The sequence below is a fragment of the Sylvia atricapilla genome, chromosome 5 (genome assembly GCF_009819655.1).
Source record: "Sylvia atricapilla isolate bSylAtr1 chromosome 5, bSylAtr1.pri, whole genome shotgun sequence".
NCBI lineage: Eukaryota > Metazoa > Chordata > Aves > Passeriformes > Sylviidae > Sylvia > Sylvia atricapilla.
Genome location: NC_089144.1, coordinates 50071516 through 50099203, shown reverse-complemented (window position 1 = coordinate 50099203; position 27688 = coordinate 50071516). Strand labels below are relative to the sequence as shown.

The window sequence follows — 27688 nt, the reverse complement described above, 5'->3', positions numbered from 1 at the left end:
GCCCTTCTTCGTACAGCCAAAACATTTGGCATGAAAACTTTGGCTACCAGTGTGCACACCTGAGAAATAGCCTAGGCTATCACTCCTTAACAAAACTGCATGAAGGAGTAGCAGTTGATTCCCTTCATATTTTGCAAAACTGCTTCACTTGAGAAGTGAACATTTCCCTGTCAACCTCTAATAGGCACACTGGAACTCAGGTTTGTAACAGGTGTGAGCCCAGTTCCTGTTGTCACCTGGCCCTGTCACCATCCACGTGCTATTCCAAGACAGAACTATGGCTGGGCTTCTCTGCTGTGTCCTCCTCCTCCTCCTCCCCCTCAGGGTACTCGGTGAGATCCAGGGTCAAGACTTGGCTGAACATAATATCATCGTGCTGAGAAGAGGGAGGATAACACCATGAAACAGACACATCTCTGGTACTCAAAATAAGCTTTTGCTTATTTTGCAACCACGAGTTGCAACCACGAGTTTGAGTTGCCCCAAGGGTGTTCCCTGGAGCCGGTACCTGCAGAGCAGGATACACCCAGCCACCAACTGTGTGTGTGATTCACTGGAGAGACACTTCAGGTGTGACCCAGCACTTCAACAACCCCACGATGTGCATTATTTAACCAGAACTGTTACCTCAGGACACACTCCAATCAATGCATCTGCCTTGCAATAGAACTCTTCCTTCAGGGAAATAACTATCATTTGGAAGTGATCATGTGCCTGTTCCCTAATGAAACTTGAGACCTTTGGAAAGAAACCAAGTATTTCAGTTAGTTCTGGCAACCTGAAACAACGCTGTGATTAGGGAATGGTGAGGGAAGAACTGAACTGTGCGAGCTGCAGAATTCTATCATGAAATAAACCAGTTTTAAAAGGCAGATATTTTGCATGGCTTTAACACAACCCCTCTTTTTCTGCTTTTTGAAAACATTTAAGAAAATAATGTTTAATTCTAATGAATAAAGCTCTAAAAAGACACCAGTGCCAATAAATAACAATTCTGCTTTATATAACTAGAAAGGAAGGTGGAAATTCCTAAGTAAGCTTTTAAAAAAGTGTGAAAAGTTTTCTACTGGCTGTATAATAGTCTCAAATTAGTTCACTGCAGACAGCAGCAAGTTTCTCAATGGTCATGCAATTTAAAGGTAAAAAATTTAAGTTGTTAATTTGTGAGTACAGCAATGTCCCCCCGTTCTAATTAAATGCTGCAAAAAGGAAAACCAGTACATTCTTAATGAGCCCTCTGCCTGCACAGGTCTATCTACATGACATGGAAATTAATTCTTTAATGGAAAAACTGTTAGTAAGTTACAAACTCCACAATAATTTCAGAGTATAGTTCCATTTAGTGAGAGATCTGCTTTAATACACCATCAGTCTGAAAGAATGGAAAGAAAAAGATTTATTTCTTTGGATAAAAAATATGGATACCAGTGAGTACCAGCAACAATCTTTCACAGATCACTAAAATTATATACTGCAACTTTTGCTCACCTGCAGTATATCATTTTAGCTGTGTTTGAATTGAGAAATCCAGGTGCATAGAGGCAAAATCACCTCTTTGTTTCCAGTGTTTTGACAAGAATGGTGCTCAGCACATCCTTAGGCATAAAGGGGACCTCTCTCCTGCCAGGCAGAATGCCTCTCTGAGGAGGCTCAAAGTGCAGCAAAGTGCCCAGGGCACAGTATTAACCATCATCAGTTCTGTTAATGCACCACAGGCAGCCTATATGGGAAGCTGGCAACATCCCAGAAACCCTCACCTTTGTGCAATGTGTGCAGGATTGGGGCATGTCTAACTGCAACAGGAACTTATTTGGATTAATAAAGTCATCCAGGTAACAACCAGGTAAGGGCACGATCTGGGTCCCTGTGCAGCTCCAGACAGAGCCAGGAAACACAGCAGGCAGCCTCCCCAGGCAGCTGCAGAGATGGGCAGTGCTCATCCCGACACACCACAGCTTCCATGAAAAGCAATGTGAAGTTCAGCCGTAAATGGGGTAACAGCAAAGGAAAGCCTGCAGTCAGCCTGCACTGCTCCATGTCATCACCCTGGAGTCATCTGAGCCCAGAAACAACACAAAGAAAACACAATACTCATATTTAACCAGAATACATCATCTTAGAGTGGTCCCAAGTGAGACTCATAAGCAGAACAGTATCTGATAGAAGCTCAGGTCACAGAAGTGCTGTGTGATATGTAAGCTCATTTTTAATCATAGAGCCAAATCCCAAAGCTTCATTAGGGATCTTCATTATAGCCCCACTACATCCCATCTGATGTTGCTGAAACACACTGCACCAAATTTAAACAAGCTCAGGGCCTGGGTAAACCCTTGTGGACTCGCAGTGCAAGGATTATTTAGGGAATACAGGTTCAGGAACCTCTCACAGTGAGTCAGTAATCTCCAAGAAGGAACTGAATTCCATCTGGCAGGCACAAGTGGTAGAGCTTTCCCAGCTATCTCTTCCAGAGGTACCCTCCAAGCAAACTCTGGTGTATTTTGCACATCACAGTTAATGCCATTGGGGAAAAACCAACATGTTTGGTGTTTAAACAACTGCTTTTGTTAGGCTCTACCAAGACTGACATTTACAGTAATGCTAGTAGAAATACTGTTCAAAAAAAAAAAAAAAAAAAGCTTCCACAGAAAAAAAATGCAGGCATATGTGGGGAGCTTTAGGATTCCTCCCTACAAACAATCCCCTTGTTCTGAGTCTCTCTCTCCCAGGGGCTACCATCCACAGCTGCAATCTCTGCTCTCTGTGCTCTAGCCTCGGTTCTTGTTACACTGCACAGTTATTGGCAAAAAGGGAAAGAGAAATTGAGACGGCAGGAAGGTGTTTTAATCAAGAAAAGTCATGTGGCTTTCATACAATGACTGGAGCAATAGCTTAACTGGTGCTAATGCAAAAATAGTTACTAAGCCAGTTATATTAAACACTCCAGTGACACAATGACTTGGTTTCCACATGCAGACACACTCCTCGCTACTTCTCAGAGCCAAGGGAACTCCAAGGCCTTACCAACTCCAAGCAGCACAAATGCCCAGACTGTGCCACATGGGGTTACACAACACACCTGCACACCTTCACACTCCTCACCACCTCCTCTCACCTTCACAATTTCAAGACCAATCAAACACACTTGGATTAAGGAATTTAAACTTTTCCCCCTATCTCACGGAGTCATTACTTCAGCCCTAAATACAACCTAATTTAAAACAGGTTCAGTCAGGCTAATCAGTATCTGTATCCCAACATCGTTCAATGGAAGTAGCCACCCTTCTACAAAAGGTACCAGATATTGTCACTAAAACAGCGACTTACTTTATCAATGTTTGTGTTGTCCAGTGCAGCATCTATCTCATCCAAAATAAAAAAAGGAGCTGGACGAAAGCTGAAGAAGACAAGAGAATATTTTGCCTTGAGATACCAGAAGGTTAATCAACACTAATTACTTATTCCATAAGTAAAGTTTATAATATTTTGCAATATTCTATTTAATCAAATAAATAGGTATTATTTAACATTAAATAACAGACAAGAAATCAATTAACAGTTAATAATTTAATTAACATGAAATTCTACATTGAATATGTAAAGTCATGACACAAAAAGAATAAGGACTTCAGCAATGCCTGAACACTCCATCAGCAGAATTTTTCTTTTTTAACGTGTGTGTAAGTGTAACACTGTCTCCTTCTATCACCTACTCAGCCAGATACTTGGAGAATGCTCTCATACTTCTTTTTTCCCCCCCTGCATATTCCCAGAACACTTCTTTTACCTGTGAATGGCAAACACAAGAGCCAGGGCTGCCACTGTTTTTTCCCCTCCTGACAAACTGTCCATTGGCATAAAGCGCTTGCCTGGAGCCACACAGTTAAAGCCAATGCCTTCCAGATAGGGCTCCTCAGGATTTTCAGGGCTAAGGAATGCCTGGAAACAAATATATTTAATTGTTAATTGTGAGATTTATCAAATTATTTAGATAGGTATTTTTTTAGGTTTAAATACTGCCTGAGCTAGTGACAAAACCAGCGAGTTTGCTTCACTTTTAGGGAACCTCTTCATCCATTCTGGGACCAGCAGTATCTGGAGAACATGGTTTTGTTAAGAAACCAGGAACCAAGAGGCTCAGTAACAACACCAGTATGAAAATGGTTCCATATATCTGTTATTTCCAAATTTTCAACTACTAAACAAACTTGATTTTATCACTTTTTATGTAACTGCTTTCATTTTTTTAATTATTAAAATGTTAGACTTCAAAAGCAGATTTCTTGTTTTTTGGCCTGGAAGACAATATAATTATTTGCAAAATTGCCTTTTTTTGTGAAATGTTAGCTTTACAGAACCTAGCCTTGAGCTAGACAAAGACTGCTTGTATTGAAGTCTTTTTCTGTACTTTGTATCTCTGTTCCCAGGGACAAAACTTGAAAGCATTATTTTAAATGAACCACCATTTTTCCTAACCACTAAGGGTACGATGGGTAAGATCTTTGCTACATGGTTTATTTTTCTCATTAATAGAAGGGTCAATAAAATAACAGACTCTTTCTCTCTGCACAAGTGGACATCGGTAAGAGAAATTTCCTTATTTAACCCTTGTTTCAAATGCCACCTCTCAGATCACAGACATCATGGAAGAAAACCAAACCAACACACAACATGCTGAAGGAAAAAACCAAAATCTTGAGAGACAAGAGATCAATCCTTTAAACATTCCCCAGCCTATGGAATTTGACATAACCAAAGCATTTGGGAGTTCTCTCTTAACTTTTGATATTAATACAGGAACAAAGATAATTGTTAGACAATTTTTCTACATCTTTCTTAGAAGTTACAAACATACCATGTCTGATTATGTTTCCTAAATATTTAAGCAGGATAGAAGGTGCTTCAAGACCTTGTACAAAACACTAGCACTGACTTAGGATTTTTGTACAACTTGATGTGTAAACCAATGTTATTTTTAAATGAAGTACTTAATCACATTCCACACTTGTGTTCTGATAGTTTTACTCCTTGCTTTTAGCAGACTTGTAAATTAAGCCAATGTAAATAATTCCCAATTCTGCTTGCAGATTACCTCTCTCTGTCTAATGTCAAGCATGCTCTGCCTTATAGCCTATTTCTTCCCTGACCCTAAACTTCTGTAGTCTTTATTTCTTTCATTTTCTTCTTAGGGATTGAGACTGTCTTTAGAAGCCACAAGTGCTACTTTATTCCAGGTAACAAAGCATCCAGTAAGGCCTTTAAGGCAAAGCCCCCTGAGCAGGACAAACCTGAGCACTACTGTTCCTGCAAAGCTTCTTGTAGATCCTGTCAATGGCTATAGAGGCATGCTCAAAGCACTGGCTAAACAGGTCATATCTCCTTTTTTTCACCTCTTCAAATTCCTGCTTGCATATTCTGGCCTCCTTTCTGCTGCTCTCAAAAGCTATGGGAAAAAAATAAAAATCACAGGAATTACTCCTTAAGAATTCTTTGAACAAACACACAGAACAAATAACAGCAAAGAACAAACTGGGTACCATGAGCAGCATCAAAGAAAATACTTCTTGCAGAAAAAGGAACATATCAATATAGCGTCAATATCCTTCCAGATTTCAAACGGAGGACCCACAAACCAGCAAAGCTGTGATCCATTCAATCTGCTCTGTGCCACATTTGTTGGGAGCAAGGAATGATATTCTCCTCCTAATTCCTACCGGGAGCCAGGCAGCTCTAAGCAGCACTAGCACTGACCTGGCACAGCTCCAGAACCCCTTAAGTTTCTTACATTGTTAATATCTTCAAAACTCTCTGAAGAGGTTCATCATTTTGCAGAAATGCTCATGTCTGAGTTTTGGACAAAATTCACAGTTCCTTCCGTTATGTAAGAAAAATTTAAGCAATTTTACCATTAAAGTCAGTACTTCTCAGAAAGCAAGTAAAAACACTTCATGATGTCATGTGGAGAACAAATCCTCCCAATCATTCAAACTGTATTTCAACAAACTACTGCACACTCAAGTGGTGTGTTAATGAATTGTTTACATATAACTAAAAAGATAACTGAGGATAAACACTTAAGCAAAAAAAACCCCACAAACCCTTAGTATCTGAAAGGGACAAAGCCAGCAGAACCAACCCCAAGAAGAGGAATTTCAATTAGGGTGGAATCACAAAAGGGATATGAAAGACTCAGTGTTACCATCTATTGATTCTTGGAACTTGTTCCGAGCCATCTGTAACTTCTCTCCTGCTCTCAGGTTTGGAGCAGCTGTCTTCATTAATGTAACCTCTTTAGATTTGATTTCCTGCTGCATTTGCTTCACATGATCCTCTATATCTTTATCAGATTCTAGTTCCTAAAGAAAAAGAAACCCCAAAACAATAGAGCAATCTAATTTGCTTCTAAGCCAAGACATTTCAATACATAGAGCAAGCACTCACGGTTCCTGAAATAATCACCTCGCTCAGTAATAGCTTTAACTTGAAACACAACTGAAAATGCCACCCAAGTCTTGGTTCTTGCAATGAATCTACCAGGTCCTCACTCTTCTTTCTCAAGACCTTTAAAAACAGGGAGCCAATTTTTTCCCTCTAAACCCCTTTTAAAATACAACACAGGAGCAGGATTAGTGCTTCACTCCTTGATTTTTAAAGAAGAGGCTCTCAATGAATTCTTTGAAATAAATTCTACTGATGACAGACTCATCCTTTGCTCTGTGCTTAGCCTCTGACATTTAAGTATTCTCCTCAAGATTAAAAAGGAAAAAAAACCTACAAAACCTGCTGAGAAAATGTGACCTAATGGGTTGTTAAGACAGGTAAGGATGGGAAGCCTTGGTCTCTGCAAACAGAAGGTAACCAACCTCCCACAGCCATACTTGGGTTCTTAAGTTTTGAGCCTTAACACACAAAGCTGGAACTTCAAGGCACAAAGTAAAGGAGAAAGAAAAGAAAAAAAAAATCAAGGTTATATTAAGTCTCTCAATTCCATTTCTGTGGTTCAGGTAAGGTGTAAGTTAAAGCCAGTTATATGGGAAACCGACCTGTCCAGAAATCCCACACATCAATGCTATGTCACGAGCACAAAACCAGAGCACACATAGACACACGCTTCAGCTTAGCAGTGGCTCTACCAAGTGTCACTTAAAGACCAGGCTGAAGAACAAAAACAACAAATAAAATATCTCTCACAAAAATAAAAATCAAACATTCCATCTCTAATAATTTCAGGCATAGAAGATTACCTTTAGGTCAACTTCTAGGGTGCTGTAGTCTATCTGAATTCCTTCTTCCCTTTCATAGATCCCTGACAGAGTCTGGGTGCTATCTGTTTCAGTTCCTAGCTGTAAGATGAAGGACATTCCAGGTCAGAACTTTGAAACTCTGAAAACAAATCATTGAAAGATTTTAAAATTAAGAGACAGTGGTAACATAGTATGAGGCAAACTTAATCCATGGCTCTTGCCCTGGCCCAAATGGAATGAAGAGTTAAGACCTCATAAGCTTAATTAACACAAACCCCTACTAAATGAAGATGAAAATATCTACTAAGCTCAGCTTGAAGCTATGTTAAAAAAGCAGCAGCTGTCTGTTTATTACATATTTGCAACACTGTACATACTGTAAATCTCCTGATTGCAAAGATGTACACTCCCTGATACCTCAATCCCTTCCAAGGGGAGGCTGAAGTGTGTAAACTGAGGCATTTCTTCCACTCAAATTCAAAAGAATCAAAGAGCTTCAGTTCTGTATGGCCTAAGCCGAGTATCTTCTACACTCTAGCCTGAATTTCAAACAGTCACTTTCCCTCAAATGAAACATGGGCCATCTCTCATTATTAGACCCCTTTACCACCAACATTCTTTCTTGAAACCAAATCTTGCTGGTCTTCTCAGGCAGGTTAATTAAGAATCCACCTTGTTATTCCTTCTGCTCCCCTCCTTGGTTTTCTTACTTCCTTATTCAGAAACAGTGAGAGCAGAGCTCCTATACATACTGAGCAAATTCTTGCAGTTCTTGCTCTTTCCCTTCACACACTGCCCACCTCACCTCACCTGCCTGTATTTTGTCAGCTGCCCAGTTCACACCTATCCTCCACAGTTAAAATACTTTTCTAAGGAATGGGTTCCACAAGACCCCTTCCAAATTCACACAACTTGCTTTAAGTTCTTCAAAACCCACAGCTCATCTCTTTTGTAACAGTGCAGAAAGTTTATTCTTCCTCACAAAAGGTATGCTGGCAAAAGAGGGAAGATGGGAGACAAATAATAAGGTGCACTCATCAGATAGAAGCAATGTTTCTGTTTTAGCCTATCCCCGATTTCTGCGAGTATCTAAATGTACTGAACACAAAAGGGTGATTTTATATACAGCATTCATATTACGGATGTTAGACCAAATATGATCTGAACCCTTGCACATGCTGTATTTATTTACATTTCTGAACTGACCCTTGTATATCTTCTTAATCTTTATACCAATTTTCTTGCACCACAAGATTTTATATATTTCACAAGAATATGTTTCAAGCACAATCAAAAATGTTTGCAAACAATATTTCTGTCTACAAAAATAAAAATAAATCCTTCTTTTGAATGAAAGAGACCTGATCACATGAATAGAGTATATTGGTTTGAACATTACTATGTAAGAAAGACAGTCCTGTAAGGAAAGAAAGAGGATCTTTAAATCCATGAGTAAGTGCTCCTCCATGGTATCTTTTGTAAACACTAAGTACCTCTACTTCACTGATGTCATCCAGCGATCCAAACAGTAACTTGATTTTCAAGTCCTGCACCTTGCATTCAAGCAGCAGATTATGTCGCCTCAATCTCTTAGCTTCCAGAGAGCTTTCCAGAGCTGTAGCTTCCCTCTGCAACTTTGTGGCTTCTCTACGTAAAGCACAAAAGCCACAGCTCAAAGAGTGGAAACACTACTGCTAATAACATCCACATGATTAATACAGCATGGAAAGCAGATTCTGAGCACCAAGCAGGCTTTTCCTCTGCAATAACCCCCATCAAACATAAAGGAAAATGGGACTGTACTTCTGCTGTCCCCTCCATTCTCCCAAATTACTCCAGAGGGAGCCTCAATCTCAGTACACTGCCAAGTTCACTTAAAAAGCACGTTCAAATACGTATCTTTCCTAATTACAGCCTACCTCTGTTCAACCCTAGTGAACATGTATGGAGATTTGATCCTTTAACATGTAATCAGATACCTTTTATCATTATTCCCCTTGAAACAGCTTGATTCTTTGCAACCAATTCCTCTGATAGCAGCAAGATTCCAGGAGTCTACCTAGCCATACTGTGCCAACATGATGGGATTTTTAAACATCGTGATGACTCTACATTAAGGGACATCAATAATAAGCAAGAACAACAGAACTGACGTATAAACTGCCCAAAAAGAAGTTAATCTAATGTAACAGTAGGACAAAATCATGACCTAAAATTAGTATTAGTTTAAGGTATCCAACACATAAGAAGTCTGGAAAAATAACAATGAAATTGGAAAATAAAAATGTTCCCATTAATGAGATCCACTGTGAAACTACAAGGGAACTTGACATGCCCTTGATCAAGCTGTGAACTACAACATATGCACTGCAAGAGATGAGAGATCTGTGGTCAGAAAGCACAGTGAGAGTTAAGACTAAGTAGACAATAAAATAATTCTATATGGTTTATGGGATGGCTCTCTTGAAATACTGTCCTTCACACTACAAATTAGAAAAACACTGTTAAACTAAGGCACGCTGTAGATGCAAATCACTAAGTCTCTAATAAATCTTTCACAAGAAAAGAAAACGAGAAATCCAAACATATGATCAGTAAATCCCTTCTAACTATTATCCTTTTAATCATCTTCCCAGCAAAAGGCGGAATTACCTATTAAGAGTTAACATCATCTTTCTGAACTCTTCAACTTCATTTTGGCTTTTCGTAAGCTCAGATTTATGAGCACTTAATCTATCCTTAAGGTGTTGCTGCTCCTCCAAAAGTTCATTCACTTTTTTAAGAAGCTTTTCTTCCTCCTGCACAGAAATATATTAATTTTTAACACCCCACCAAGAATCTGGATCTGGAACCTCTGCTATACAGAAAGGAGTTAGTTTTAAACTGTCATATTCAAATGTTTTACAGCAAAGATCTGAAAGGCACTGGGAAGGGTGGGTTCCCCCACTTATGGCAGTTTTACACATTTCACTTTCTGTTTTTTTTGTCCAAAGCACATATTTTCTCCATCCCTTTTCTGTGAACAAGCACAAGCTTGTTTCTTTAACAAGCACCATAAGCACAATACAGGATAAAGAACACTGTGATGGAGGAACACATGCATATTACTTCAACTAAAAATCTAAACTGGTTTCATAGGATTATTTCAAATATATTGGCGGTTGTAAAGTAGCGTAAAGATGTAAAGCACCAGAGTTGCTTGCTCTTATTCATAAAATCTTCTGAATCTGAGCCACATGCTGCTGGTTTATCTACAGTTGTATATTGTCTTTTCTTATCAACTGAACACATTAACTGAACAAAATATAGAATACTGTACAGACAGTAACCCAAAACTTAATTTTTAGTAAGCTATTTTTAATAATAAATAAGCATCCAAATACAGCAGTTTATTCCAAGGTTAAAATACAATATGCATCAGCATTTTTCTAAGCAATTACAAAGTCCACACTGAATTAACCCCTTGAAAAATTAATCCACAGCATCAGCTACATTTATTCTAAATTGGAATTGAGAGGAAAGAATGCATTGAATTACAGAGAGAAACTGATTTGAGTGTTACCTTCTGTAGCTTGATAATCTCAGCTTCATCTTTATGAACTGTCTCCCTCAACTTGCTGACTGAGTTTATTGATTTTTGTAGATGATCACGGTTATACTCCAGCTGAACATTCAGTCGTGTCCTCTGATTTTCAAACTCAAGTCTAGTCCAAGTAGAGGATTTAAAACCAGTTCTTACAAAGCAGGCTAGTAACTATGATTGGACTCTATTTAGATACCATTACTGTATCCTCTATGTGAACACAAAAATCTGCATTACATTGATTCTATTACACCACACCCTGTTGGTATATAGGAGATTACAAAGATGTAGTGATATTGGTTAAACAAATACAATATAAAATATAGCCACATCATGGAAAGTGACAGCTGAACTTCAACCATCAGTTCATTTTAACACTCTCCTTCTAAGATACAGATCCGTGGAGAAAACACTAGCTGAGGTTGGCAGTGAAAAACTCAAGAACTTGTTCTCCTTACAGGAGTATGTTCCTATACCAAACATCTGCATCTTACACCCAGTTTTCCTTAGGACTTTTTACACACAAGTGACCTTTTTCTCAGTCTGGGAAGAGCACCATTTTTCAGTGTGGGTATTAGAAAACTACTTTTTATTTTTTTACAATAGTGCTGCCAAAATAGTAAATGTTACCTTGCCAATTTGTTCCAAGTTGTCACTGACTCTCTCTAAAAAACCCAAACCATAGCAGTGATCTAATCTATAGCTGCGGCCTGACTAATCCTTACAGTGACAAGAACCTTCTATATTCTCTGAGGACTTTATGTTATTTCCTGTGAGGAAGCGTCTCAAGTACCAGTGTGCCCAATCTAATGCCAACCACTGGTTTACATTTCAGTGACATATACCACCTTCTCTTATCAATCTCCTCTTGCTGTTTCACATGTTCTTGTTCATACACACGAATATTTTCTATACCAATTTCCTCACAGAATTCCCGGAAAACATCATCTTCAACCTTTGAAAGCAAGGAAATGGAACAAAAAATGATTCTCCTATTTTGCAACTCACAGATGTAAAATACCCAATCACTTCATGCTACAGACTAGATTTTAAAGGCACTTCAAGAAAGCAGCTAACAGCAACGGAGAAGTAATTTGTACTTGAAATTTTCAAATAACACTTTCAGTCCAAATGCCAGACATAAGGTAGATCACAGGCACATATGCCAAGTGTAACTCCAATCTAAGTTCCTCTTGACAGCACCTGATCATTCTGAAGACCAAAGTCATGACAGTGTAACCAGCTTTCCCTGGTTTTGCCTTTTGTTCCCAGAAAGCTGAAGAAGAGAAAGCTGGACAAGACACTAATCAGACACACCAGATTTCTCTGAGTTGTAGTTCAGTTCTTTATTTGAATCCTTTCAAGAGATCTATAAATATTAGTTACTGTGCTCTGTTTATAGAAAAGTCATAGCAAAAACTCTCCCATGGAGTATCTCACTTCCTAATTATACAGGAGATACTAACAAAAAGCATCAGTCAAAACCAATTCTAAAATTTTTAAGAAAAATTTAAGCAGGAAAATACTAGGTACAGTGTATATGGCTGGACTGAAGGAAGAAATAGCTACAGCCTGTTTAAAAGGAAACCCAATAGACTGAACAAAATCTTAAAGACAACTCTACAGATCAAAGCCTGGTATTGTTTATATTGTTTTAGTATTCAGCCTTTTTTAGCCAGGTATCAAATACTATGTCACCAAGTTACACCACTCTTTGGAAACCAATGACTGGTTCCAAATGATAGCCTCTGGTTTTGTTTTTTCAGAACAAACAAAAGAAGTTCCTGTATCTGGAATTCTTACATGGTTAACCATCAACATCTTTCTCAGTTTTTGCAGATGACAGACATCTGCACTCCCTCATGCCTGCAGCCCAAGCAAGAGAGAACACGCAGCAATTTTGGCTTGTTCTGACATGTAGAATTCCAGTCATGGATTAATCCCAGACTGACTGATGAGAATGGGTCAGAAGACAGAAACTAAATTACAGATGTAAGATAGAACCTGAGTTACTGCAGGCAGTGGTGAGGAATCTCTCCTTCTCCAACAATATACATTTACACCAGCATCTAAGTCTTAGGCTGTGAATTTTCCAGACACAGACTTTCTGTAGCTCAACAGCATGAGCTCTCAAAGCTCTGACAGAAGGCATTACCTCATTCATTTTTTTCTGAAATTCTTGTATTTTTTCTTTTCTTTGTACTATTCCTTCATTCAGCATATCATGCTGAGCTTCAATATTTACCAGTTCACTTTCCAGTTTTGATTTTTCCTAGACAGAAAGGAAAAATATGGTAATTTTTCTTAATAAGATGCTCAGTTTTCTAGATATTACAAGACAGCTGTTCCAGGTTAACTGTTTTTTGTGATTAAATACATTAAATGTTTTCTTTTCAAATGCCACTTAACCACTATTATTGCCAATCTGCATGTAAAAATTACAGTTTTAACGAGCAGAAAAGCAAACTAAGTACCACAAAGTGTATTCTGACTTACAGACTTCTGAAGGTTACTAAATGATAAACCCAAGATCACCAGAAATCCCAGTTTTAAAACCACACTAAAAAAAGTCCTCATGTAAAGTACTCTGCAATCTTGTTTTTTATATTTTATCAATTCCTTGGCTGTAACTGCTCTATGTAAAACTTTAACTGAGTCTAAAAACCTATGTAAGCAGCATTACTTGATCACTAAGTGCAGTTTAAAACAATAGAATTATTAAACATGAAAATTATAAAGACTTAATATTATACCATAAAGAGATTAGCAAGACGTCTCTTTTTAATAAGGTCTAATTCACTCTGTGAATATTTAAGTCGTGTCTGAGTTCCTTGGCACTGAGCACGCAATTGCTTCAAGTCAGCCTCCTTCCTTCTGGTCTTCATTAAGCCCTGGGAAAGTGTTATGGGCGAGAAAAAAGCTTTTTAAACAAAAGGCAAACTATTTGAAAACTATTTGTTTTTCAGATTTTAAAGCTAGCCTCACTGACGCAGGCATCATTCAAGGTAAAGGCTGACAGGTCATACTCAATATTAATATTGTAAAGGATTTATTTCTCCCAGGAAAGTAGCCCCTTGCAGATTACGTTACAACTCCATCCCTCTTAAAAAAAGACAACACTAAAGGTCTGATGTATCATTTTACACTGGCAGGTTTTGGTTCATGTCAACATTCCCATGTTGGCAAGATCATACTGTCATTTTCATTACATGTATTGAGGTACTCTTAACTTTTTCCAGGAGGGAGCTTGAACCGAGAGTGTTGTCCTGTATTTATTTCTCCCTGCAATCTGAGAACCACAGTTAAGAACTGAGATGCAGAATTTATTATTAACTGGAAGAGGATGAACATCTATTATGTCCCGTCTGCATCTTCTAGAAGCTTTGCAAATCACATTTTTAGAAAATCATCTTCCCAGAGCTGAATTAAGTCAGACATAGCACGACTTCTGCATTTAAGTGCTTTTAAGAGACCTACCTTTAACTCGTTAACCAAGCTATCTCTTCTTTCTTTCATTTTACTAATTTCTTTCTCATCCCAAATTCTAGCTTTAAATCTTAAATCACTTGATCCTCCAGAAATCACTCCAGATTTCAAAAATAAAGTTCCATCAAGAGCCACTGTCTGGAAGAAAAGAAATTATATCCAAATAAATCTGAAAAAACCCAACCAAAATACTCCATGCCCAAGATATGGTAGTCAAACAAGTAACAACCACATTTGAGTTGGACTCAAATATTTCTTTTCTCTTCCAAACCTGCTAACATGAGACATTTGAAGCAAATAAAGGCTGCTGTGCTTAGCCATAATCACATTTTGGTATTATTACAACTGATATGTAAATAAAATGAAACTGTATCATTTCCATGCATATAGCCCATGCACTTGCATTTAAAAAGTGTAGAACACACAGCTTTTAAACCTGCTAGAACAGACCAAGCAACATGGTAACAGAGTAAAGGCAAACAGCTTGTTTTGTAGAGTGAAAGTGTAAATTTTAGTAAATAACATGGATGTTTTTGTGACTTCATTCCAAGTAAAAATGACTTCACACTCACCTTCAACTTAAAACTGTCTTAATCAAAATTTTAGAAGGTTTATTAGGTGAATAAAATACTGTCTGCAGCAACAGAGACAAGAATAAGAAGAAAGAACTAAAGGAAGTGACAGAGAAGCTTCCGGTCATCAACATAATCAGTATCTACAACCAGGAGGTTCTGGCAGATGTTTTAAAAAAGCTTAAAAGCATTTCTTCAAAGAAAATCTTGCAAGATAAAATCCGTATTTTTAAATCAGGCAGTTTTAGAAGGAGGATTATCCATCCCTCCTACTCCTCATCACAAGGACCATATCAAGAACCAGATTTGGATACCATCCATCCTTTCATTTGCTTCTTCCTTTTCCCAAGAAATCACTTCAACTTATTATCAGAGGAAAACACAGCCATATGAAGTCTCCAGTAAATTGTTTCTGTGGGATGAGACAGCATAGTACCAACTGTGTTTTTATCTGCAATACTCCAGCATGTTTACAGAAATTATTTAATGGCATCAAACACGTAACTGCAATGAAAAACATACGCAGTAAACTTTGGCTTCTTACTTTCAACCTCACTGGTCCATCAAATGCAATGTGCTTTGCTTCCATGACTGTTTCACAGATCAAGGCATTCCCACTCACAAACTGAATCACTCTTTTCAGTGGAGCAAATTGTGTTTGTATAACATCCACCATCATTTTAGCTCCTTTTATCTCCCTTAGCTTCTCGTTAATTGGTTTAACCTGTAACACAAACAAGCAGTGTTTCAAAGCCATGTTGTTGCAGCAAAGCATGTCCAGATCTGAGTAGTCTGGGGACAGGATGTGCAGATCAAGACAACAGGGAGCTCAATCACTACAAGACTAGAAACAGACCTGGGGTTTATGTTCTCTGTACACCACGGCCCTTCCACCTGTGTAACCTATTGCATTATTATTTATGGTGGCATTAAAATACCATTGTGTAACTAAGCCCTATTCTGTTATTCATATCAGAAGCCACAATCAAATCAAAGGACACCAATGCATGGAGAATAAACAAGAGAGTTCAAGATCTGTGAGCAGTTGCAGGGCTACCACCCTGCCCAGGGAAGCTGTGGTTGCCCCATCCCTGCAAGTGTCCAAGGCCAGGGGTAGGAGCAACCTGGTCTAATGGAAGGTGTCCCTGCCTATGGCAACGGTGGAACTGGATGAGCCTGAAGATCCATTATAAACCAAATCAGTCTGTGGTTCCAAGATTTTTTGGGTCAAGGCGTCATGGTAGGATAGTTCCTCTAGCTGGAGCAGTACCATGGAGGGATACAGGCTTTTTGGGAAGGACAATTGGGGTGGACAGGAGGACGAAAAGTTTCCCTTTATGTGAGAGAACAGCTGGACTGCATGAGGGTTTGCCTGGGGGAAGATGAGCCATTTGGGAGCTCATAGGTAAGGACTGAGGGGCCTGGTAAAGCTGACATTGCAATGGGTGTCTGCCACAGGCTGCCTGATCAGAAAGGACAAAAGGATGAGGCTTTCTACAGACAGCTAGAAGGACAACAACAAAGGGCATAAGCGATCCACATCACTCCTGAGAAGCACTGATGACCAATTCCTTGCCGAAGTGACAGAGATAACGGAGGTGGGAAGAGGTATGCTTGACCTCATTCTCAAAAGGGAAAGGCTTGTAGGGGATGGGGAAGTCACAAGCAGCCCTGGCTGCAGTAAGCATGACACAGCAGAGTTCAGTATCCTGAGAGCAGGCACCAAGGCAAAAGGCAAGCCCACAGCCCTGAACTTTGGCCTCCTCATGGAACAAGGATGTCAAACGAAGACAGGCCCAAGAATCCTGTTCAGTGTTCAAGGATCAGCTCCTTCAGTCTTAACAGTGTTAACAAACCAGTAAGCAAGAAGTCAGGCAAAAATGTCAGGAGGATATACAATGAGCTTCTAGCAAAACTCAAACAGAAAAAGGAAACAAACAAAACGTGGAAGCAGCAACAGGCCATCTTAAAGGAATCCAGAAGCACAATCCAAGCATGCAGGTATGAGGCTGAAAAAGCTGAAACTCAGATGAAACCAAATCTGAGAAGGGATTGGCATCTGTAAATACACAGTGATACAAGCCAGACTAAAGGAGATGTGAGCTTGCTACTGAATGGGGCAGGGGCCTTCATGACACAGGTGACAGAATAAATTGAGGTACTGAACTCTTTTTACCTCAGTCTTTACTTGCAAGACTAGCCTCCGGGAATCCAGGAGGAGCTCAATGGGGAGTCTAGAACACGGAAGACATTCTTGCAAGAAAAGAATCAGCTCAGACAAACTTGAGCAAACTGGACGCATGTAAACGTGCAGGCCTTGGAGTGATGCAACCAGCAGAGCTGAAGGATGTCATTACAAGACCACTTTCAATGTGTCTTTGAATGATCACAGCAACTGAAGGAGGTGCCTAAGGATTAGGGGAAAACAACTGTCACTCCTGTGCTCAGAAAGGGGCAAGGAGCAGGACTCATGGAACTACTAGGACGGTCAACCTCATGTTGATCATGGAAAAGGTAGTAGAGCAACTTATCCTTGAAACCAGATCCAGGCATATAAACACAAAACCTAGGAGAAGCAGTCAGCATGGATTCACCAAGCCAGTCATGAACCATCAACAGCAGCTTGACACAACAGAAATGACTGGCCTGGCAGACCAGAGGAGAAGAGTGAATATCATCTACCTAGACTTCAGAGAGGCATTTAACACTGCATCCCCCAAGACTGTCATGGAGAAACTGACGAAGCAGGGTCTGGATGAACAGTGAAGTGAACTGAAACCTGGCTGAACAGACAAGACCACAGGGGGGTGACTGGCAGCACAAAGTCCAGTTGAAGGCCAGTAGGTAGCCATGTCAGTACTGGGATTGATCCTGTTTAACATGTTCATTAATTATCTGGATGATAGGGAAGAATGTACCGAGCATCTGCTGGTCACAAAAAACTGGGAGGAATGGTTGATATGCCAGATGGTGATTCTGCCATCCAGAGGGACCTCGGCTGGCTGGCAAAGTGGGCCAGCAGGAGCCTCACAAAATTCACTTCCCAAGTCCTCTGCCTTAACACTTATGCTGATTTTAGTTAAACTTAAACAAGCCAGAATCAATACTTACAAGGAGAAAGGAAAACATACTTACATCAAGGTAATCCAAAGCAAGAAAAGTTTCAGGCTCAGCTCGTTCTTGTTTTAGGAACTGAATGCAATCTCTTGCTGTTTTTTCAGTGGAAACAACAATAGCAGTCATGTATTTGCTGAATACCTTGGTAACAGCAAGCTGGTATTTTTTATGAATAGGATGACACAGGTCAAGCAATCTTCCAAACTGAAGATTAAAATACAGAGGAATATTAATGTTTTAGATTTCAAAAATGTTTTGGCATACAAGATATTTTACTCCTTCAGTATTACATATCTACCAGCTGTACTCTCTCACCACAGCTGTACATCAGAAAAAACAGAAATCATAGCAGTCCTCAACCCAACTTATAAAGTATTCCTTCAGAATCTGAGAGGACCTCCTTTTCTCTCTAAGGTTACAGGTACATAGTACATATCAATGTTTTATGGAGAATATCTTTCATGCACTTCTAGAAGCATAACAGAGCGAAAAAGTTAGCTAAGTCTTCTTTTTCGAGAGTAAAAAAGTATCTAACACTAAATAAAATCTTAAAATACGAGGAAAATAAGTAAAATATCCTAATATATATGCCAAGACAGACCATTTGATAATATAAAAATTGTCATTCAGAAGCAGTATTTGTTCTGGAATAAATGGTCTCATGGCTAACCTTCCCATTCATTTGTTCAAAGTAACAACGTCAAAAAGGAGGACAGAAGAAAACAAAACCAAATAAGGAAAAAATGAAACAGTTAAACCCCACTAAACCACACAACAGATCAAAATTACTACTTGATGCAAGCAGTAATACCTTCATTTTTGGAACCTGTGAAAAATAATGACAGTATATGCTGCTGTTCTTCCAGCAATACTATTTCATCAAGTACACTCAAGCAAGATCAAAATTTAAGAGGATATTCCAGACTGTCCAATTTACTCCAGCTGCTTACTCAGTCTAATGCAGAACTTCTAATACTTAAAACTCTAAAATAAAGCACTTAAATGAGGCCATTCCATTACCACAGAATCTGGATACAGCCTTTTCAGACTTTCCAGGATCTCTGCTCTCATCTGCTCACGCCTTCCTTCATGGTAATCAATTTTGGCATTCTGCAGTTCGCCAACTATTTTGTTCAAGTCTTCGTTCACTTCAGCCATTCGTGTTGTTGCATTCTCAATTTCCTGAGCCAGCACTTCCTCCTGCTGTTTTTTTTCTGTTAACGATCCACTTTGAACAGAAGCAAAAATAAAAAGCAATTCACAATTTCATATATACACACTTTCAGCATAAATTAAGGTCATTCTGCTGTCACCTAACTTCACAAGGAGTAAGTATCAGGCAAAAGACAAGACCCAAGCTGTGCTAATACACAATGTAAATATTAATGCTTTCTAGAGCAGCACAACCACAAATTGTCCTGTTTCCTTGCTCAGAATTTGTCCAAAAACAGCCCCTATCCACAGTAACAAAATTTGTGAGAAATTAGACTTATAGAACCAATTCAAACAATATACAGATTAGTCATAATACTTCCTACTTCATTTTGACAGCTAAATTGAGTGAAATATTGAGGTAGATTAGTAAGAATTTTAGTTCTTATTAAAATTTCAAATAAAGTAATTAGAATGAAATTGAAACCTATGTTTTGAAAATTATTAATACCCAAGAAATCCAGTTTACTTTTAATTTTTAAAACATACATGCATATTTTCACATATTCTTCCAACTTCTCGATGCGTTTTTCATGCTCTTCAATCTGTTCCACAGTCTGTTTTATCGTTTCCTACGCATTCACAAATAGAAAGTGTTAAAAATAAACCAGAGCAAGATGACAAGTTTTAAGATATACAGCTCTACATTCAGAACAAGTACTGAGATAGAGCTTTTCTTCTTTATTGCTAGTTCATGGTGAAGTAACAGCAGCTCTTCTGCAGTAGTAGTTGCCAAGCTCCAACAAGAAATCCTAGGTCTTGAAACAGAAGAGATGCTATTCTTGGCCCTACATCAATAGCTTTTTCCAAAGAAGTTGACACAGTTTCCGAACTGATACAAAATCTAGTAAAAAACCCCTCCAAAGGTAAACCAAGAACTTTTATTTACTCAAATTTATTAAAAATACATTAACTGAAGCAACTCCAGAGGGAAAAAAAAATACTGCTACCTACACAGTTTATTAACCCTTAATTTAATTCCTGAACTCCTTATGACCTTTTAAATAGTCCTAGGGATGGAAAAGTTAACCTCCTCTTGCATCCACTACAATGTTTGCATATTCGTATTTCATGCACTCTTAAGCATTTCTTACTCCTTTCTCAACAATACAGTGGGACTTGCTCAGTTTAAGAAGCTCAAGCAATGCATTTAACTTCTAGATACTTACTACATTTTCCTGGTAACCAGTAATTCAAAAAGAAATACTACTTTATTTTATGAAGAAAAAAATGGATGTACAAATATTAGCTTAGCTATTGTGGTAAGGATAACTTTGTAGCCTCATAAATAGGGAGTCAAATATAGACCTTTCAACATAAGCAAGTTCATATGTCCAATAATGAGGTTTTTGGAACGTCATCACTCATGAAGTCTCATATGATGCATTTTTAAGCTTTCTGAACAGCAGTCTCCCTCAACCTTGCCTCTGTAACTAAATGCTGAAGAAATGCACATTGCTAGCTTGCATTTTTGTCACCTACTAAGAAGCTAAAGAGGCAAAGTTTGGAAAAAAAAAAAACCCACAACCCAAAACACCTAACAGAAAAAGGTTCCCATCAAAACAGAAATCACCAGCTGAGCTTCTGCTCTTTTTACTTGTATCAGAAGCAAACATCATGCATAGTAACCAAGCCAGAGTGAAAAATGTACGTATTTTGTTGTCACATGTTTGGATCTGCAATTATAAAAGTTATCACAATCAAAATGACTGCAACTGTATTCACACAAAAAAAAGCTGCCTCCAAAGTGCAAGAGAAGAGTGGACACTGAGATTTTTGCAACTACAACACAATCTCACACACAACTGATCTTAAAACTATCTCAGCAAAAAGGCAGCTGTGATCAAAATACACCTCTGGAGGGGCATTAAGTGTCATACACATATATAAAGGCAGCGAGACACCTCAGAAAGGCTACAGTTACAAAACTAGAAACTGGTAACAGTTAAGCCAATGTTCTGAGTAATTGTAAAATATCAGAGCCAAAGCTTTCAAACCTAAATCCTCAGTGTGGGCCCACACAAACAATTTCTGAACAAATTTAGAGCCTTTTTTCTAAACCTGCTGCAGCTTGGAAATTGAGTTAACACTTGCAATGTACCTCTTCTGCTGAGGATTTGATTACATCAAAGCATTGAGCATGTTTATAAAGACAGTTATACCAGAGGGAATGGCAGAGAGACATTTTTCTCCTAAAACCTAATTCTAGTTTGATACAGGTACCTCAATTTCATTTTTCTTCCTGCGATTAAGTTTCAGCCGTTCTTGATCTCCTTTATCCTCCCAACGAAGTTTTTCTAGCTGCTGGGCTAGTGTCGCCACTCTCTTTCTTGCCATTTCCTTTAGCTCTTTGTACTGCTCTAACTGGACCAAAAAAAAAAAAAAAAAAAAAATTCATTCCTTGGAAACTGAGAAGACTCATGTTGTTACAGCCTGAAGTAACTTTACCTACCCTAAACTTCATGAAAACTATCCAATTGTCCAGAAGACTCTTCTAGCTACTGATTGCATTACAAAAAGCTCTATTTTTTTAGAGTAAGATACAATCCAAAGCTTACATCTAATAGTTCTTGCCTGTAGTCTTTTTTTAGCCTTTTTTATTATTTATTGTTCAGGGAAGACTATAGTACTTCCACTCAATCTGATGGTTAACACTATGTTTTTGCATAGCAAAATTAGTGCATTTTGCTATGCATTCAATTTGCAGCATTCTCATGATATTAGAAGATTTCATATAGTAGGTGAAATATAAAAATTTTAAACAAACCTGCTAAGTGATGACTGACCAAATGCCTCTAAAGTGCAGTACAGGAAGATTCACAAACGAGAGTAACAACCCTGCAGGTTGTTACATTAATTGATCAGAAACTATTTTAATGAGGAGACAGTGGGGGAAAAAAAAGCTATCACATCGTTTTACAAACGTTTGTGGACACACAGTTGCAGAGACCGCTCCGTCCAACGCGAATTTCCTATCAAGGGATAGTAAATTTCCTTCTCAAACAAGCTACTCCAGTTTTGAGACTCCCAGCAGACTGTATGTGTACTACCAGGTCTGGTTTACCTTTTTGTCTTCATTGCTTTTCCCTAACTGATACAGCAGATGAAAAGCCAGTTCTCAAAAATCACTCACCCTGAGACCCTCACGAATGTTTTTTGTCCTACCCTCCCACAACATACCATGTGTCTAAATGAAACTTAGAATTTTGGTTTTGTTTGAGTTCAAGGGGGGGAAAAAAAAAATCACTAAAATCCACAGGTATTTGGTGAAATGACAGTTTCTGTGTGATCAGGAGGTTTTTTGGCCTTCTCTAGTAAACAGGACTTTTGGGCCTCCTGGCTCACCTGACTTTCTTCCAGCTCAATATCTGCGGCTCTCTGCATTCTCTCTTGTTCAGTTTTCTCCTCAAAGGCTCTCCATGCCTTCTCAATATCATTCAATTCTATCTGTAGTTCTTCTATGTTCTGCTTTTCCTTATCACAAGATTTCTCCTTATCCCTTAGAGATTTTTTCAACGTTTCTACTTTCTTGATTTGATAGGATGTGTTTTCCTTTGCTTTTATATAGAGAGGTCTCTGCTGAATCAGTGATGCTTCCAGAGTCCTAAAGAACAAAACCAGAGACAAACACAAAAGAACCAACCACCACAACAGAGATAGTCAAAACAACAAAGCCACAGGAAAGGGGAGAGAGGGAAGACAGAAAAGATACCCCTTCCCCCTCTGCTGATCACATATGCAAACTATCAGTTTTAAACTGTAAGGTTGGGGCTTACACTGTGGATATACCCACAGAGGGGATTTTGTTTTCCATAGCCACTGAAAATAGTAATTTAAGAAGTGAAACATGACTTCCTAAAATTTAATAGCATACAAGTATTTATATAATTAAATATGTATCCAGGCATGGTAAAGGAGGTAAAAACCATTTCTGGTTTTTACTTCAGAGAACTGCTAGGAACTGACTTCCATAACATTAGGTTATCACCCAAATTTTTACCAGGAAATGCACACCTGCCAAGCAACTCCCAGTGCAGATCATGCTTTATTCAACTATCACAGAATCTGGTTGGAAAACCTACTTCATTTCTTTTTCCATATGCTGTTGGTCCCTGTTTAATATCCCAAACATTTTTTTCTTGACTTTAAATGAATCTTCTGCTGCAGAAAGAGACTCTTTCTTGATATAAGCCTCCATATTCTTTTCATCCAAACTGTTTTTCAGAAAGTCAATTTGTTTTTCATTGTGATAAAGCTGAAAAAGCTGCAGTTGTATCCTTTCTTCATCCAGCTCCTTGATTAGCATCTGGTAATGCTCTGCCTACCAACATTAAAATTTAATTTATAGTTTATAAAAACTATTTTCCATCATTAGCAGTCTAATTTCAAGGCCAAAGTGATGTAAGATGACACACAAGTAACTGCAATTCCAGTAATGGTCACTAATCATAAAAATCAAATATTTAAGCAAAAACTTTAATTAATTATACTGGCAAGCCTATACTTTCTTTTATTTAGATTACATGCACTCTTCTACCTTTCCAAATGATACTAAATTATTATATAGTACACCATACTGAAAAAAACTACTAGACTAAAACCAACAGAAGCTCGTGGGTTTGGTTTTGTTGGTTTGTTGTACTTTTTTAAACACTACTGAAGTCCACAAGAGATGCAAAATCTGGCAGCTTATCATGAAAAAATACAGCAACTTGAAGTTACCTCCTCTTTTTCCATCTTTGCTTGTTTGCGTTCTGCTGCCACACTTTTCTTCTTGTTATAATTAAACTGTGCATCCTGTTCTGCTTGCTGCATCCTCTTCTTCTTTCGGTCATAGTCCTCAGCATATTCCCATGAATTACTAATTTGTTCAAAAAGTTGAGTTCTCTCCTTTGGCTTCTTCATTGCAATTGATTCTACTGTTCCCTGAACCAAAATTGAAAATAAATAAATCATGCAGCAGTGTGGATCATTCTGATGCCTCATGAATTTAAGACCATAGAGTACAGATTGACCTTTGTATATATTTAAGGTGAACGCAGCTGGTGGAAATGCATCCAGATTCAAACCCCAGAAAATGTTTAGTGCCAAAATGAGGATCACCTAAGCCACTCAGGTTTCTAGAAAGCTTTCTGTAAAAGGGAAAAATCCATTCTTCCTTAGGAATTTTTGTCAGCAACTCTTAGGAAGATGATTTTGTGAAATGTATTATTCATGAAAAGCTTAAGGCCTATGTCATTAAATTCCTGGAAAACTAATAGCTGAATAGAAATTTCAACCCCCTCAATCTTAACAAAAAAGATCCTTTACATTTTCATTTATCTTTACTAACAGGAGTGTTTTAAGACGAAATTACTTTTTCTTACCACTCTACTATTAAATACACTAAGCATGAATACAGACTCATACTTTTTTATGTATTGTGAATAACAGAAGCACACAACTTCTTCCAGATTAGCTTCTTTCTGACTAGTGTATGCATGTACATACAAATCCCATTAAGTGTATTTTGTAGTCTTGTAGTTCTTGGCAAGGTCATGAAAATATCTGTTGCCCTGCAGTTGGATAAGGGTGCTCTCATTTCTAGACAATACTTAACTGTGTGTTCTATGAAATAACCTAAGAACCTTTTGATTTCTTTTGAAAGTACCTTGAATGCTCACCTGAAAAATAAGGCAATTCCTGGCCTTGACAAGAATGCCTATTTTTTCAAGCTCAGCTATGTATGCAGATCGGCTGACAGACTTGTCATTGAAAAGAAACTCAGAACAACTACCTAAAGGAGGAAAGGAAAAAAAAAATACTGCTGAAAATGGATTAAAAAAATCCACTGGAAAAGAATTAAACTAGTGGAATAATTTAACTGAGCAATTTTCTCAAAGGTGACAATAGATTTCAATTACTCATTGATTCCTTTGAGTATTTAATTTTTTCTGCTTGAAAACTCTAGTTTCTAATTTTAGTACTTTCTAAAGGAACTGACACACTCATGGTGCTCACACCTGCAGCAAGGTGTCAGACCCCATTTCCTAGAGCCTATATCATTTACAGATCCCAAGGAAATATCTAAACAGATACTGAAAAAGAACATATAATAACTTGTTTAATTTTTAAACTAATTAACCCAAACATCTCTTTTTTCATTTATATCACTACTAAAATGCTATCTGAAGGACTATAATATTCTGCCCAACTATGAACTAATACTGGGCATCTGAAATTCTAAGTTGGGTATTTTTGGTCTTCATTTCTTTATGTATCAGACAATAGACAGTACAACCAGAACATACTACTCACCACGGATAACTCTTGAAAATGTTCTTTCTTCCCCATCTTCCTCACAATATATTATCTTCACACTAGCTGTAGAAGAAACAGGTTTTCCAACATGTGCTCCATGAATAAGTTCTTGAATACTTTTAACTCGCAAATTTGATGTCTTCTCACATATCACAAAGCTAACAGCATCCATTATGTTAGATTTTCCTTAAAAAGTTAAAAAAAAAAAAAATTAAGACATTTTTGACATGACATAAATGGAGGCATTTAATTAAGAATTTAAAGAATCTGGAGAACTGCCAAACTCTTTAGAAATTCTATTTCTAATTATGATTTTTTTTATTCTTTTAAGAAGAAAATCTTCCCTGTGAGGGTGGTGAGATAGCGGCACAAGTTGCTCAAAGAAGCCGTGGATTCCCCATTCCTGGAAGTTCAAGGCCAAGCGGGATGGGGCTTGGAGCAACCCAGTCTAGTGGAAGGTGTCCCTGCCCACAGCAAGGGGTTTGGAACTAGATGAGATATGAGCTCCCTTCCTACCCAAACCCTTCTATGATTTTTGAAGAAAAGATGTTGCACATAATAAACACATTTTTAAGATGTAACACACTGACAGCAGAATGTAAGCCTGTCTAATGAAGATTATTACAACACTGATTTATTTTTTCAGTCTTATTGAAGAAGTCTTTTGGTTTTTTTATGTGGCTTCTCTAGAAGAAAGTGTGCCACATCAGCCTCCTCCCTCGGCAGTGTGCTTTCTGGAGTGGTGGAGGGAGGTTTATTTTGCATGAGCATTCCAACCCCAGCTTTTCCACTGCAACTCCAGTCTCCTGAAGAATACTAGAGCACTTTCCCAGAACCATTCACGACAGCAACAAAGCTATCTGGTCATAGTCCTTCAACAAAAATCCTCTTTTTGCTTTATTTCTTGAGTCTTGAGCATTTCTGTCGACAGCTTATTTTCAGCCTTCAACCTTGCTACTTCGAGAATATTTTAATTTACTCTCAAGAGTATCAGAAAATTAACACTAGGAGGAAAACACAGGAATAAAAATACTCAATTCAGGGATTACATTATATTAACGCCTGTTTTCCCCCCTAGATTAATCTATAAAATGTACTCAGATTTAACTGAAAGAGCACCTGGAAAAAGTATCATAATTCTGAGACTTTACAATACAGAGCAGTGGGGACAGGATGATCAAGAACGCGGTAACAACGCTAAACAAATTCAACTTACATTCACAGATCTTACTTCAATCAGGTGAGAAAAATATAGGGTCTAAAAATCTGAATTATAAATTAAACCATTACATTAACAGACTGGGGAAACTAAAGTGAAACGTTAAACCCATCGTCGCTGCTCTGTTAAGACAGCCCTCAGCTCCTATCACTCTGGCAGACATGGAATGGCCTTTGCTGAGCGGCGCTTTCTGAAGCGGAGATCCCCGTTAGAAGGTTCCAGCACTGGGGCTGGCGGCGCCCGCCGAGCCCCGGCCGCCCGAGCCGCGCCGCCCGGCCGCCGCCATTTCGCACAGCCGCTCTCCCCGCCCCGGGGCAGGCGCAGCGAAACCCACGGGCTCCCACATCAAGCAGCAGGTTTCCGCTGGTACAGCCCGGGGTATTAAAATAAAGCCATCTTTATGCGACCTTTGTAAGCTGTGGCGGCCAAGACAAGCTGTGCTGTTTGCAAACTAGGCTTTCTGCTTAAGCTGGAAAGCACCAAGTCAACTCGAAATTAAAGTTCCATCAACCCCCTCTCTCCCCCCAGCCTACTCCTGCCCTTCCATGCTGGAAAAACCTACACTTTGAGCTACGAATTAAGAGGAGGCACAGCCAAGGCTTCACTTGTGCTGCCACCCCTTCAGGTGCACAGGAGGAGATTTCCAGCAGGCCCGTGAGGCTAAATCCCACCAAAGTGAGCCCTCGATGCTGACAGCTCACGGAGCAGCTGCCCTCTACCCGTACACCCACGCACACTACCTGATCCATTGGGCCCGATGATGCAGTTGAACCTCATGAAGGGGCCGATAATCTGCTGTCCCCTCCACGACTTGAAGTCCTTCACCACCAACAGCTTCAGGTAACCCATCCCCGCCGAGAGCCGGGGTCAGGGGCCCCTGAGCGCCTCAACTCCCTCAAAGAATCGACGGGGCTGCTCACCAGTTAGTCTACTAGCAAAAAGACAGCCCGACCTAACG

General features: G+C 38.7%; 1 protein-coding gene across 1 annotated transcript; it reads right to left on the bottom strand.

The window, feature by feature from the left end:
* Nucleotides 1-43: 43 nt before the first annotated feature.
* Nucleotides 44-27591, bottom strand: SMC1B (structural maintenance of chromosomes 1B). Its single transcript, XM_066319465.1, has 25 exons — nucleotides 27471-27591; nucleotides 25509-25697; nucleotides 24875-24987; nucleotides 23934-24137; nucleotides 23294-23532; nucleotides 22557-22815; nucleotides 21435-21575; nucleotides 19701-19783; nucleotides 19020-19227; nucleotides 18018-18203; nucleotides 15427-15606; nucleotides 14302-14448; nucleotides 13578-13715; nucleotides 12980-13096; nucleotides 11673-11779; nucleotides 10804-10945; nucleotides 9894-10039; nucleotides 8735-8888; nucleotides 7242-7340; nucleotides 6197-6353; nucleotides 5286-5440; nucleotides 3785-3936; nucleotides 3325-3394; nucleotides 628-738; nucleotides 44-376 (listed from the first exon to the last, which is right to left on the bottom strand). The coding sequence occupies exons 1-25, from the start codon at nucleotides 27577-27579 to the stop codon at nucleotides 260-262; spliced, it is 3723 nt and encodes a 1240-aa protein (XP_066175562.1). The 5' UTR covers nucleotides 27580-27591; the 3' UTR covers nucleotides 44-259.
* Between the last annotated feature and the right edge of the window lie 97 nt (nucleotides 27592-27688).